Source organism: Apaloderma vittatum, unplaced genomic scaffold (assembly GCF_000703405.1).
Source record: "Apaloderma vittatum isolate BGI_N311 unplaced genomic scaffold, ASM70340v1 scaffold3743, whole genome shotgun sequence".
NCBI lineage: Eukaryota > Metazoa > Chordata > Aves > Trogoniformes > Trogonidae > Apaloderma > Apaloderma vittatum.
This window is the reverse complement of record NW_009709694.1, coordinates 95,707-111,439: the sequence shown is the minus strand read 5'-3', so window position 1 is coordinate 111,439 and position 15,733 is coordinate 95,707. Positions and strand designations below refer to the sequence as shown.

Genomic DNA, 15,733 nt, shown 5'->3' with positions numbered 1-15,733 from the left:
ATGAATATGAAGCTTGATCATACAAAAAGAGAGACATTACGTATTTTAGGTAATGGTACTTTTATTCTGAAAGGGAAACATTGCCATTACCATAGGCTCAGCAGCTCCAGGAGAGAGGACAAGGCAGTGAGACCCCTGTGATCCAGTTACACACAGATTTCTACCTGCTTTGGATAGGTTCTAGCTCCTTTATTAAATGTTCTGCACAGTAAAAAGGCAACCTGAGGGGAACTAGGCCACGTGATTAGCAGTGGTGATCTTGCACTGATAACAGTTTCTAAGCAAGGGAAAAGAATTTTTGTAAGCTACGGCACTGCAAAGCTCCTCCCTTCACTGGCTCCACATGCTGCTTTATGCTGCATCGCTGTAATAAAGCAACACAGCTGTACAAATGATAGTCCTGGTTTTCCGTAACAAGCTATAATTTGAATAGGTGACTAGGAAAACATTTAGATAAATAGTGGGATCATAACCTTTTATGCAAAATGGACAAATAAGTTATGGAAATATCTAGGAAACCCTGAGGCTATATTGCTCTACTTCAAGCCATAGGTACAGCTAAACAGCGAGTAAGTCACTAAATCTCATCTCAGACTTTACAATTTTGTTGTTGTTTTGGTTTTTACTAGCTTTTGCTGACAGATGGAAAAAAACTGGCTGAATGTGTCCAAGATTTAATTTACCTCCAATTTCCTTCCTATTTCTACAGCACATTCCTAAAAAACGCAGAGCAATATATTCCCAGTGCTTAGAAGAATTACCAGTAAATAGCCACACTCCAGCAATACATACTATAAAAATACCACTGTAATACTTTTTGCTACTCATGAGAATTGCATCATATTATAAAATTTTCTCAAGAATATTTCTAAATTATCATCTGTAAATATGTGCATTCATTTATATAAATATAGTTACTAGAATACTTATCAGCTAGGCATGCACATAGTCAAACCCCGTATGTCCCTATACGGAGAGACAGAACTGCAATATTGCACTGAGGCATCTTCTGTTAACTGAGATAGTGGCAAATATACCCTTGAAGATGGGGAAACCTTTCTTCAATGCATCTTCTCTTTCTTTACCTGTCTGTCAGCTGCATTTAAGAACCAAGAATGATTTAACTTCATGAAGAAATTAAGTCTGAGGCATGGACTGCAGTGACAACTCTCAGAAAGATATGTCCACTTGTTCTGAAGAACACAAAGTCAAGCCAGCACCAAGCCTTAACTATCCCACCTCTAAGATTTTCTGACATACTCCCTTTCCTCATTATTTGTTTTCCTTTTTGAATCTTGATAAAAATAACAAGTTTGCAGACGACTGATGAGCGGTAATTATAACCTGCTTTGTTATTTACTGGCACCCAGGCAAGTAAAGTTATATCCATTCTAACATGGGGAAAACATACCTCCTATCAAATATTATATCCATTCTAATTCTCTGTTCACCCAGGGGAGGTCCATCTTTTCCAACTACAAAAAATACCTTTACAGCTGCTGTCAGCAAAGTTTTCATTGTTTTCCACGGTTTTCAAGACCAGAAATGTATGAGGCACAGTACATGAAATAACTGTTGTATCTCCATTAATGCAGTGCAAGGGGTGTCCTTGGTAGATGTAAACTTCCCAGGGGTCCCCATGACATATCTTTATACAGGTTTTCTGGGAATCAGACAAAGCTTCCTGTCTACATAGCTAGAGAACCTGGCAATTTAGGGTCCCTAGGTTTTCCCATGTGTCCACCATTTTGGACTACGGCTCATAAAAGGGTCATTTTCCTCTGTGAGTACTAGGGAAAACAGAACAGCATTAATATATATCCTTCCTAAATAAGGATTCACCTGCACAGCCTGAGATCTGCTCTTTTCCCCTTTTCAGATCCGAAAGCACGTGCTGCAGCGCTGCTGGTAACGTCACGCCTGAGCAGCGAGTGCAAGCTTGAATGCAGAGGTGCCCTGCGGTAGCCTCTGGCAAAGGTAATGCCCTCAAGCCTGCTCCCAGAGCTGGGCAGACAGGGATCCACCAGTGGCCTTAGTTTCAGGTATTGTTCAACAGTAATTTGATCTAAGTTTTAAGTAAAGCAGAGATTAAACAACCCCAGACTTTAAGGCAGGCATAAATACAATACATTGCATTTATACACAGATGTGGGGGCTTTTGGGAGTATATTTCCTTCTGGCACAAAATTGGAAATATGTCCTTTTACTTGGGGGGGCATCTCCTTCCCTTGCTGTTTTAAAGGAACAGTTATGTTACATTTTCATAACACTTCAATTATTTCTGGTGCATATTTTTCTAAAGTTGACAGTTTTTATTTTTTAAAAAATGATCTTCCTAGGTTTAATCAGATATGGGCATTTATCCTTGTACAAAATGAAGACCACCTTACGAAATTCCTGATGCCAGCCATTCCTTTGTGTGTCCATTTTCCCCTTTCCCAGGCTGCAGCACTACACATTAGCAATACTTACCTCATGCCCAGCATATTGATATAAAATGACCTTCTAAGCTTCCCATGTGCTCTCATATTACAAAAACACTTTATTGTGCTTCATGTTCATTACTTAGTGAGTGCTCCTTGCTTCTAAGAACCACATCCTCATTTACACATACAAATGCCAGCACATCTTTTAAGAAAGTGGAAAAAGAACAGGGATTGTGGGAAACTATGATTGTATTTTATAAAATTATAAGTGGTATGAAAAAGCTTCATAGGGAACAAGAGCCTTCTGTCTCTTCCAACATGAGAATTAGCAAGCAAGCACTGAAATTAACATTGCAGGTTCAGAGAAAGCAAAGGAGATGGTTCTTTGAAGAATATACAGTTAAACTTAAGACTTTTTCATGGCTGGAAGCTGTGCTGTCAAAATTTTAAATGCAAAAAAGGCAGGATAAATTCTTTATTTGGGGGTGGGGAGGCTACTCAGTACAAGTCCAGGAGACCCCAAATTGCAAATTGCTGGAGGCTAGGAGAGTACTCTGGGGAAGTATCTTCAGACGCTTGCCTGATTCCTATATTCTGTTGCCAAGTGCTATAGTGCGCTATCAGAAAGAGCACCTGATGTCACGGGGACCTTTGTTATGGCCTGTTATGGCCAGTTTTACATTCTTATATCATTTACATTTCTTTTGATCTCCTCCAAATTAGTTTAACATGGCTGCAGATAGAATGCTACCCTTCATATTACCATAACCTCTTTTTCTAAGCACAACTACATAAAGTCAAAGGGCTGAAAAATCCAGTGAGCTGCCATCATGACTCATGATATGTTGCGCTTATCATGATAAGAGCCTAATCTGATAATTTTATACTTTGGAAAAATAGAGGGTTTTTTTTCCAGTGACAAAAATTATCATTCATTAGTGAACAAAATTGCATCTAAACCTAAATTTCTTTAGATTACAGCCAAATCACTCAGACATAACAGCTGAATGGGAGACACTTCTTAAGAAAATAACAAGCAGAGTATTCACTAGTATAGTAACATTTAGATATTCAGAGGGGGATGCATATGTGCACAGGGAATATCTATGCATATTACCAGTAGATTTGTGTTTACTGGCAGAATATGCACCTGTGTATTTCCAGGCTGATGAGCTGTTACACAGGCACTCACATCACCTCAGAAGAAATGCTACCAAAGTTTGCACACCTGCTTTCCAAATCAAACAAAATAATCTGAAAGTGTCCCCATTTTCACACAAATCGTACTGCTTCACTGAATCTGTGTCTCAGTCCCAACTAAATGGTATCCCAAAAAGCATGTACATATCCTCCCGCTGGTGGTCATGTGAATCATTTCCTCTTCCTCCTCCCAAGGAAGCATACTAGATAAACTGATTTTTTGTTTCTCACCATACAAATGCATTGTCCTCATGCTGAGCTACAGAAAAACACGATTAAATGACATGTCACTGAAAGAAAAGCTACGTCCATTTTCTACCACAGTAACATTTTCTCAAACCACATGTTTTTAATTATTTTGGAGTGCACTGGGTTTTTCCTGGTGAGTAAATATGCGCTTACTGAATTTAGAACACAGTTTCTCTCAATCTGAGCTGCAGATTCCCAAGCTGCATAATTGTGGTTGGATAACTCCTCTGTGGGGCATTTGGAGTTTCCTGAGTATGAAGGGGAAAAAAAAATTAATCTGACTCCAGTGTTTAAGTCATTTTCAGGACTCAGATTTCCTGTTCTGCAAACATAAAGGGTTTGCAAAGAGTGTGTAAGAGCTTCCAAGATGTATAGCTATGTGAGTGCTAAAGATAGGGAGCCCCATTATTCTCTCCGGCTTAAATTGCCAAAGCTCTGTGGCTTTCAGCTGTATTATTACCAATTCAAATGTGTTCCAAGTCAGAGGAAAGTCAAGAACAATGTGTATTTATGAAAAAAGGCCAATTCTTGTTTGGCTGAAGTTCATAACCCGAAAAGAACCCAGTAATTCCACCACTCTCCAGACTAAAAAGTTGGCTATATCTTTCACTTATCAGCATCTGTTCTGTGGTGCAGGGCATTAGTAGCATGGAGGTGGACATATTTACTGATTATTTACATTGCAATTTTCAAAGGCAGGGGAATGTTTTAATCTTAGATGAAGTTACAGTATGAAAAAAACAAATCAATCTAAAAAACTAAAGCACCACTTGAAAAGGGAAGTAAAATACCATGGCAAGGTCTATTTGAGGTGATAGCTGGAGAATAAACATGATTGTATGTGCTGTAAGATTTTCTAAGCTAACTTAGTGGTTAAGAAAGGTGCTGAGCTAAGATTTTTGGGAACAAAGAAACATAGCACTGACCTAATTCCTCTCCATTAACAAACAGTAAAGTCCCATTTACTTCAAGAGAGTAGAATTATGCTAAGTTAAGCACTTCTGAAAACCCCAAAGAAATTTTTTGTGTACAAATTTGGCAGGTGTGGTACCAGCACTGCTGAGGCAATCCCCCCTTCTTACTGACCTGTATGTTTCTAGGAGCAATACAGACAAGTGTGAAACAACAGCTGTATTTTAATCCCCCAGGATTACTTGATGTTCTTCTTTCAAGAATGGCTGCAGCTAATGCATTCTCTACTGGCTTGTGAACATGCACCTTAAAGCAGGAACAGGATCATAAGCTCATTTCATATTGGTTACCATGTAGTTCTCAGGTAGAAGCACGAATTTTTCCAGGCTAGATGACTCTATGAAGTCCTTTCATTAATGTCATGTATCTTCACTATCACCCCAATCCATCTGGATTGTCTAGGAAGCTTCTAAGACACAGTCATCTGGTAGTGCAAATCTTCTGAAATCCAAAGTTAGCACTTTCCTATAGTGCATCTTTGAGTTGAATCTGGAATTTAAGCAGTGCTTCATCGGGAAAAAACTTCCAAGTTTGGAAAGGCACACCTTTCTAAGGATTTTTGTGATAAAATCTGATACAAATAAATACGTTACCATCTCTTTAACGCTTTTACACTGTCAATCATTATCCTTTAAGGAAGCTACACTTAAGGGCCAGCTGCAGCTGGGAAACTATGATTTCTCATTAAAAGAGTGAAAGATACTTTAGGAAAAATAACAACACAAGTAAGCAGATGAGAGGGGATGAGGAGGAGGACATGGCTTTCATAAGTGGCACTACATGAAATTCGAGGCCTGTGGTTCTTGCTTCTTCAGGACACCTTTGGTATGGTTGACTTGGTAAAAGGAATCAAAGGAGAGAGACACCAGCACCTGTAATTTCCCAGCCTAAACCAAGTCGCCTTTCACTTCCTCCAATCTATAATTTTTCATTGTCATTTAATCCAGGTTTGTTGCAGAATGAGGTCAATATTGGTCAGTTGGTACATACTGTGCATAAACACAGGGAGAGATAGTTAATATTTTAGGAAGATAAGAGAAACGTTCACTGCAGAGTACTCCACACACATACACTCAGTCGTGTCAAACATCTCTGACAACTGGTGAAGCGACAGCCCACGCCTGGCTGTGCAATTCGTTCGGAAACGATGTGGAAGGTGGCCAGCGTCAGCACAGCACAGTTCTCAGCTTCCTTTACATTGCTGAGCACGCTGGGGTTTCCAGAGTCACCAGCTCCTGCTCTAGCAGTGAACGAACAGAATCTTTCATAGAGCCAAATCAAATATTTGACTTCATAGAAGAGTTTGCTGGGTGGGAGGGTAGGGGGTGGGATCAGATCAGATAATTAAAGAATGAGAATAAAATGAAGCCAGACAACTTCAATACCAAACTATAAAAATCCTAGCATCCTGCTTTGGTATCAAAAGGAAAGTTAACTCAGTCAGCACGGCTATTATCCACAAATATTGTCCAGAAATGCAAGCAATCAGTATCCTGAAGTTTGGCTGGCTTAAATTGGCAGGCATTTCAATCACAAACAAAAAAACCCAACACTTGAGGGTTCAATGTACCAGGTGTTCAGTCCTTAATTCATATTTTGTCAAGATTATATTTTTATTAAAAATTTTCATGGACTTTTAAAATTGCATACAGAGAATTAAAATTTTTCCATTTAAAAAAATCTAGATTTAAAATAATATTAGGAAGAAGAGTCTTTCCATTTTCTGTATTTTCCATTTTAAGGAACAGCCCTTTCGAGTATGGGTATATGACAGAGAAAAAAGGGAAGTAATTTACAAAAAAAGGGAAAAATGAAGCTGAAAAATGAGCAGGCAGAATGGATTTATTTGGCCAGCTGACTCATATCACAGCAATTCCTGAAACCTATGCAAAAGTCTGGAAAATAAATAAGATTCTTTCATGGGATTTTCTTTTCTTTGGTCCTTAGAGAAAACCTGTCTCCCTCTGTCTTCTCCAGAAGCTCATCTGCTTGGCTCTGTTCTGTGGCAAACAGCTCTCTTTTATGTTTCACCTAGATGGTGATTACTTCTTGTATTTAAGATTCTGCATGATGGAGAGATGAGAAACACATCATGCAAGAAGCAAAATCACACTCTGTAATTTCCCTGTTGAGAAAAACATATCAGAGCCTATCAGACGCACAGTCCTTTTCAGAACCAGCTCCTTCAATGTACCCTCTGGATGGCAATTACCGCAGCAGAGTAGTTGGGAAAAGTTCCTTGGACTTAGTCAACTGCCAACGCTAACTAAACATTCCTTCAATGCCCTTGTTTCTCACACAGGTGCTGAGGATGTCTAAATGCACTATACAAACAAAAGGAAAATGCAGAAAAGATGTGCATCATCAAATACATTTTTTTAATCCTTATAAATGCACTTGGAATAGCAGCAGGATTGAGAACACCTTCTCTGTGAATGTCAGCACTCTTGATGGGCTGTTAGATATTAATGAAGCTCTTATGTACTCTCTGTAAGAATCCACCTTTGCCTGAACTTCTACTTTACACAATCTTACAGCACTCTAGAAGTGGAAATGAAAGACGATAGGGAGGACCCCGAAACATCTGTGAAAGTATAAACTGATTGCACAGTCCACCAACTTCAGGCTGACACAAGTTCAGACACTCAAATTTATTTAGAAAACAGACTTCTATTGATTCTTCAGGTGATTTAGACTCCTCATCATTAAAAGTTTACATATAAATCAGATTAAGAAGTTTCCTCGTGAATATGCCTTTTTGGGTGATGGAATATTGCAAAAAGAATAGATGTGGCTACAGATTTTATTAGAGCATCGATACGCTTTTCATGTGTACTAGCTTCCTTGCCCACTTGTCTGAGTCAACTCCCATACTACCAAGATTCTCTTTATTAATTTTCCATGTTCTGTCTATAACATTTTTCCAGAAAATGCAGCAAAGGAGTAGATGGAAAAACTCAAACCGACATACAAACCATGCACATAAGCACTGTGTTTTCTGCGTCATGTTTGTGTAGACCCTAGCACAAAGTGACAATCAAATCAATAATTCCTGTGAGGTTATCCAGTGGCATACCAGTTGTGCTAGTTTTAGTGGTAACAAAAATCAAGAAATCACCTGGACTCTATGAGCCTGGACAAGCAGGCACTATACACATACAAACAAATCTGCACATCTGAGTTATTTCCAAAGGCAAGTGGGAAGCACATAGTAAAATAAGCCAGCCCAGCTGAGAAACTATCACTCGGCATCTCCATAGCATTAATTCTTCTCAATAAATGAAACTGTTAACAACTGGACAAACTTCACTCATCACAGGACAGTGGCAGCAGTAAAAACTTCCATTTTGCGTGCCTGAGCGAGGGAAATGCTAAAGAGGCAAGGTGACAATGCACATGCATGTACAAGAGCCTCATGCAGACCTCACATGGGCGGGAGGCCATGGACCCATGAGATCTCACCTTCCAGCTGCCACCACTACCTTTGCAGGCATAATACTGCTGCTCCTCTCCCTCAGCCAAATCCTCTCCTGAATACTTTACACTAGGCTGAACAGCATCCAAGAGAACAAATAGAGAGATTCAAACATGTTTAATGATGTTTTTCCTTGCACAGGATTATGGAGTGTATTAGCCTCAACAGAACAAGCTTTCCAACAGTGATGGGACTTGGAGCATCACGCCACCAGAACTCAACCTTTTTCCAGAGGCAGCACTTTGAAATAAAATCAGCCAAAAAGGTGTCCAAATGCTATAAAAATGAGGGAGGTGGCTACATTTAAGCATCAATAAAATGAGTATATTTTACTCAAATATCCACCAGACACTTCTGCTAGCCAGCATGGGTGAGGGATTCAGTTCTGCTTTTTGTTTTTCAGAGAAGATTCCTGGATTTCTATAAGAAAAAGTATATTGTGTCAAAACTGAGAAAGAGCAACTCTTTCCGAGCAAAATTACTCTCCAGGAAAACATCAGAGACTATACTGACACTTCAGCACAATTTCTCTCACTACTAGAGAAGCCTAGCACATACCAAAGCTGGCCGATGCCTCTTTCTCCTTTATTCAAAAACATTCACGACTGAACTTTTTGACATTCAGTAAACACAGGTTACAGTTTTCTCCTTAGCCTCTACAGTTTCCCTGCTTTACAATGCTAAACAAAAGATACAGAACACTTAAGTGCATTTTTTAAAGGTACAGCACACAAATGGTTTCCGTCATTTCTTCACGCTGTTTTTGGTTTTTTATTTCATTTGATGGCCGCCACTCACCACTAATTAGACTGCTTTGGATATGCTTCCAGAAGTGGAGGCTAAACTCTTCTTCTGCCTCTTTCTCCAAAACCCTTCCAAGCCCTCACTGTTAATTCATACACTGGCAGGTAACACTGTCTTTCAGTCCCGTTACGCAACTTGGCTTCCAACACGTGCAAGAACTAACACGGTTCTCCAGACAGATTTGCTTTCCCAGGCTCCTGCCTTCTCAGCAATGTGAGGTACAGTGCAAAATTGTCTCAACTCCTTTGAATCCCCATTTTTCTAAATACTTTTGATTTTTTTCAGAGATAGGAAAGTCAGTTGTATATTTATTTTGAACTACCAAGCGTACTAAAAAGAACCTATGTGGGATTCCAGGCACCATGGCTAAATAATAAAAATACAGTCAGCCTTATGCAAACAAATGTGTACACACCAGCTGCCTCAAAATCACGCAGGGCAAAAAACTACTCCTGCCACAGAAAACAAACCTCTGTGGCTGGTATAGCCCTTCCCACTCTGAAAGCATCAAATGTTGCTTTTAGCCCCCAGAATACCGGACAAGCCAAAATATGGTATTTTAAGTCATCTTCTGTTTTGGTATTTCGATGCATACAAGTGCTGCAACAGTTTACTGTTCTGAATCATGAGGATACTAAATTCAGATTTATCTTTCAATCCTACATTTAAATCTCTGATTTTAAATCTACAACATTACAGATTTATGTAGTTAGAGATTTACTCCTCCCCAGAAATGACTATTTGTTATCAACCAGTAAGACAAAACATATCTCCTGTCTTTGGTTTCTTTTTCACAGCTTGACTAATGTGTCAAAACGCCTGTATTTTAAAAAGGAAATGCAGTATATCTGAGAAATAAAACAGCACAGTCCTTAGTAGGTGTTCCCATTCTTCAGCTTGCCATCTTTTACCCATTCGAAGCAAATATTTTTTATCACCACATGTCAATAAGAACTAAGAGCCAATAAACCAGCATAGCTTGCATTGTGGGGCACTGTTCAACAGAAATACACAGATGACATCTAGTTACTTTAAGGAACTGTGACTGTAATTCAGTACAAGGCAAATTTAAAAAACACCAAGTTTTGGGAGGCTTTTTGTTAAAAATTATAATGGTTTTAGTATGATGTTGTTGAAAAACAAAGGTTTAAATCACCACCATTTCTTTAAACAGGAATCTTCAAGTACGTTGACTGTTTTTTTGTAATTATCTGTTTGTTTTTACCGTTTGGGATTCGAGCCTGGCATCACTTCTGCCGAGACTAAATCAGGCAATAGTAAGGGCCTTTTTAAAGTACAAAGCAACAGCTATTTTTGCTGGCTGATGCAGTCTAGAGCCCAGAGACGTGATTATGCCTTCAGAAAGGCAACAGCCGGAGCACATGACGGTCATTTATTATAACCCCCATCTCCGTGTCAGCTCTTCTGCTTGGGGACAAAGGACAATTCCAGGACCAGAGTATCTGAGCTGACTGCACTTGCTATCAGATGTACAGCACAGCTCCTGCCACCCCTCTGAACAACAGACACCAGTCACCTCCAGACAATCTCCAGAAACTATTCTTTCAGAAACCTGCTACACTTCCATTTACATCCTCAAAACAAAAAGACAGGAGACGGCAAATCAGGGTAGATCAAACAAACTTTCCTTACGATCAGTCAACCACTGTTTCAGAGAAGCCCACCAGGCATATCAGAAGAGCAGAACTATTCCAAGGCAAAGGATCCAAATGAAGACAACTCTGAGGCGATGAAAAGGTAACTCACGCTTCAGTCAGCACAGAGGCTTTTCCAACCACTCTGCCACTCCAGTGCTCTCCATCTTACACGCCTCTCCCGAGAGAGGGGCAGAGAGAGAACATTGGAGTAGAACCTATTGCATGAGACACAGCTCTCAGGAACACAAACAAACCATAGGACGAAGAAGGTGCTGCAGCCAAAGGATGAAAAAAAATCCAAAAACCATTGAAACAAGCAATCTAACACCTTAAGAAAAACAGGAGCAAAACAAACTTGGAAAATTAACCCAACAGCCCAGATAATCCTGTAATAACATGGTTGCTCTTACCTTTGCCATCTGCGCCTGCACGCCATTTGCTTTGAGAGATGCTACTGCTTTCTGTGCTGCTGCTGGACTGTCAAAATCTACAAAACCGTAACCTGAAAAAAAAAAACAGATAAGCAGACATATTCATTATTATCCATTAATACATGCATAGATAAAGATTTTATTTTTATAAAGAAGGAAACTCCTTCCATTCTCTCACAGACTTCTAGCATTACAGACACCACCAGCAGTCATCACACCTGTATTTCTCACACTTTTCTTCCTGAACCTAGGAAATGCAATGACCTGATTCAAAGTGCAGGAAGATATGGAGCAGAGGGGCAGAGAAGGCAGCTCTTTGCCTGTCCTAACAGACAGAAAGTCCATGGGAACAGGAGAGCGCACACTTGTGGGGCTCTGGAGTCCTGCCCCATCTCTTCCATAAGAAAAGGCAGCAATACTGGCCCTCCTTGGGTTACAAAGCTACAGCTTGCAGTGACTAGTTTTATGAGAAAATACCCCCCTTTGCCTGTCCCTTCAATCCATACCAGGGTCAAGCTTCAGAAGAGGAGAGTGGAGGGTCTCTGCAGCAGACTGGGGCCCTCTGTGTAGGGGCAACAGCGCGGTCTTCCAGCAGGTGGGAGCAATTAGGGAGAAATCAGAACCTGTGCTCTGCAAGTGACTGCCAGAGAGCTCTAGAAGATGGTGAGATAATAAAGTCGAAGCCTTGTTAAACCACATCCCTTTCATCTGGCCACTCTCTGCTGGAACAAGGGCCAGGTCCCTATCAGGAACTGCTTCAGGGTATCATCTGAACAGCAGCTTAGTGAGGTTAGATCTTAGAGATTGGCAAGGGATAGTCATTTGCTTTTAAGTGGCTTTCCTACCAACAGTATTTGCATTAGTTTAGTTTATTTATCAGCCAGATGCTTCCTATCTTCTCTTCTTCCCTCTCCATTTTTATTTCCTTTAAGCAGTAAGACTGGTATACTCAAGCATAGACCGGCGCTGTTGAGCCCCTACTGGTTATTAACAACTCTAGCAGTATTTTTATTTTCTTAAACATACACAGGAGGGCAAAGAGGACAAGGAACAGACTTTTCACAGCACTGAGCTATCTCTCATCTTCCACAGCATTCAAATGTCTTGCTCATGAAGATTTCAACAGTTGGGAGGACTTAAAAATTTCGCCAAGCACCTATTGAGGCAGCGGCATACATTTCGCAATCCATCCAGGGAAAACCCCAGCCTACATCTTATTAAGGCAATTACAGCGCAGGTAGGCACGTGCTGCTCAGACAAGCTGTGGGGAGGGGCCACCTCTCTGGCATCTCCCTGGGAAGCCATATGTACGAAACCAAACTGCCTGAAAGCTCTAATAATATTAGCACAAGCATATTTCTAGCAGAGCAGCTCCTTTGCAGACATCTCCATTTACTAGGTCAATACACATCATACAGGAGGCAACCACTGATACGCTTTCCTGTCATTTCCGTTCTTATTTCTTTTGCCAGCCTTTCTTCCTGCTCCTGGGAGACCTTATTGCCTTCCTCTCTGCAGCAAATCTAGGTATAAGAGTGTGTGCTTGTGACTACCTTGTCCCCCAAGTTACAAGCATTTCTTTATCATTATCTTGCTACGTATGCATTACTTGGCGCAGAGGTTAGTCCAGTGATGAAAGAATTTCGTGCACATCGACTTTTTTGTTTTCTTGGCTTAAATCTCATTCACAAAGTTTTACGAAAATGAAAAAGAAGTAAGAAAATAGAAACAGTTACAATTGTTAAAGGAACTGCTGCCTTAAAGAGTATGAAAAGCACTGTTTTGACAACAAAGACAAGATCTTTCTGTTCTTTTCTTCCCTCAGTTTTGTGGGTTTTTTGTTCTGTGTGAATTTTTTGGTAGGGCATTATTACAAATTGAGGGAAAGCCTGTAACAGTTCTACACTGGGTGAAGAAGTGCACTGGAGTTTGATCAACTTGGGGAGGTGGGGGTGTCTCACCTGCTCAGATTCACCCATTTTCTTCTCTCTTGCTACTGAGCATGCCATTTTTGAATCAGCTTGTTGTACAGCGCCTTTCTGCTCTGCAGTGTTATCCGAGCTCTTTCTTCACTGCAGAGCAGCAGTGAAGCTGATGCCACTTTGAACCAAAAAACATGCTACAATCCTCCCTGGATTTCTCCAAGGCTTTGCCCATTGGGAGAGGAGCTTCTGGAATGAAGGAGATAGAAGTGGATGAAGCTTGCATCTTGCTGGATGAGAGATCCTGGAAAGAAGGCAGAGCTGCCAAGTGGGAAACCTGAAATGCCACAGGAAGTCACGGAATGGCTTTGATCAAACACAGAGCAAACTATTTTTTATGATAGCAAGGTGCTATTCTCAGGAGACTCCATATATTCTTATTTCTCCCCATGTTCATGTCCAGAAAAGAGGATGTGAAAGCTCAAAAATAAGTTTTAATATTGGCATTAAAAAGATATAATAGAGTTAGATTTTTATATTTATCATCAGTGTACAGTGCAGGATTTCTATATGTAGTAGCAGAAGGAAAATTGGTTTTAGTACAATTTTCCAGACAGCACAGTAAGTATTCACACCTAATTTAGTATTGCCTGTAAATATAAGCCGTAATGAGTAAGAATATTCTGATATTGCATTATAGTGGTCAGGTACGCCTAACACAGAGAACTGCTGAAAATTAACATCAGTCCATAATATCTAAACCCATGAATATTCTTGTAAACAGTTATTCAATGGGCACAAGGGGCTATATAAACATATTGGAGATCCACTGAAAGTCTTGAGACAAAAAAACCTTGCACCTTTAGCTGCCCATTATGCATTCTAGTATTACTACTCACAGCCTCGCTGCAAACCTGCTCTTTCTCCTTCCCTCAAGTTCATTTTCCTTCCAAATATCTTTTTCTAGCTCTTCCCCCTTCCAACACATCTCTCCACCACACACAGAACATCAGGACAAAATCACTCCGTGGCTGAAAACTCGTCCAAAGCACATCAATCTGCCACAAGTGAAGCCAAGTTCCCAGGCTGTTTCAGCATTCAAGTATCCTTACAAGAACCCTGCAATGCTGTATAACAGAAAACCAGGCACGCTGCCTCTTTGTACAGTTTATGTTCTTCCATGTAGATGTTTATAGCCTATGTAGCTGACCTACACTAACATATTCCATTTGTTTATAATCTCACTTCATTTTTTGGGTCTCGGGAACTAACAAAGTAGTGCTGGCTTTTTTTTCATTCGGATTTTGGAGGATTTTGTTTGTTTGTTTGTTTGGGAGGGTTTGGTTTTTTTTTTGGTTTGCGTTATACACTTTTCAGGGTAGATCAAATTTTAGTCCCCACAGAAGCCAAAGCTGGTTCTCAGAACTTCACCCCCAGCACTCCCTACAGCGTAAATGAATCCCCAAACCGCCTGTGCTGAGAATCCTTCCCCCCTGCCCAAGCTGTGCTCCCCTCTGGCCCCGCGGGCAGAGCCGGTCCGGCCTGCCGTGGCCAGCCCTGGCAGGTGCAGCACCGGCGGGTTTGGCTGCTCAGGCACCCATCCCTGCTCCAGTAACTATTCCCTGGCTCCTCCGGGGAAAAGGCAGCTGGCTGGAAGCATATCCCAGGAAGTATTAAGATGCAGGGCCTGCCAATCGGACGCTGCTGCTTTTAGAAAATGTCTGCATTTTATTATCCTCTTTTAAAAAACAAGTGCAAGCCCCACCAGCCCCACCCTCTGCTAGCCTCAAATTCCACAGCTTCTTTTTGGTTTTTTCCTTCTTTTTTTTGTGTGTGCTCTGCCTCGTAAACATTTTGGTCAATGGATTATGCTTCCCCCTCCCAGTTTTTGTGCAGAACATCACGAAAAATGCACTTGGATTCTACACCTGGAACCTTCAGACTCTGCTGGCAAGAATCCATCGCCACCACAGGAAACCAAAACCAAAACTATTTCCCCTTTTTCATGAAGCATCCTGCCCTTTTCCTTTAGGAGCTCCAAATGCAAATAAGGAGAGCTGCATTATCGCCTGCTGGTTCGAGAGATGGGAATTGAATATGTCACTAACCTGAGCCCCTCAGCTCAAGCGTGACTTGGGCATTCCAATGCTACAAGTATTCCAAGATCCGGAGGTTTTTTTGTAGAATGACATATTAGTAGTTTGTACATGCAAATACACACACACGAAAACCCATGATAAGACTATCTAGATTAATTGTTAAATCTTTCCGTTAAGAAATAAAATGCCTGTAATTTTGTGTCAGCCTGACGCCATTAGAGCTAAATAATTAAATTTACGGAACAAAACCAGTGTTTTTGTACCTGTGGGGGGAAGAGAATAGCTAAGCATCAGCAAGCACAACTTTACAGCTAGCTGCAATAAGTGCTACCCAAATACACTGGCAGACATTAAACATCTCCGTCTCCTATAACCTAAACGGCTGGGGGCCTCCCGGTCTCAGTTTCTCAGTTCCATAATTAAGCTTGGCAGCAGGTTCAGATGAATTAAAACTGAATGTCACTATTTCCTCAACAAATCCCTCATCCTTGTTTTTT

General features: G+C 40.6%; 1 protein-coding gene across 1 annotated transcript in view; it reads right to left on the bottom strand.

Annotated features, from left to right (window-relative positions):
* The window catches only part of LOC104272109 (RNA-binding motif, single-stranded-interacting protein 3), a gene marked incomplete at its 3' end in the record, with an annotated part of 320,963 nt that overhangs the window by 217,671 nt on the left and 87,559 nt on the right, over positions 1 to 15,733 (bottom strand). The window contains exon 3 of the mRNA XM_009867013.1: positions 11,195 to 11,286. Coding sequence (XP_009865315.1) covers positions 11,195 to 11,286 — 92 coding nt within the window. The remainder of the gene's footprint in view (positions 1 to 11,194; positions 11,287 to 15,733) is intronic.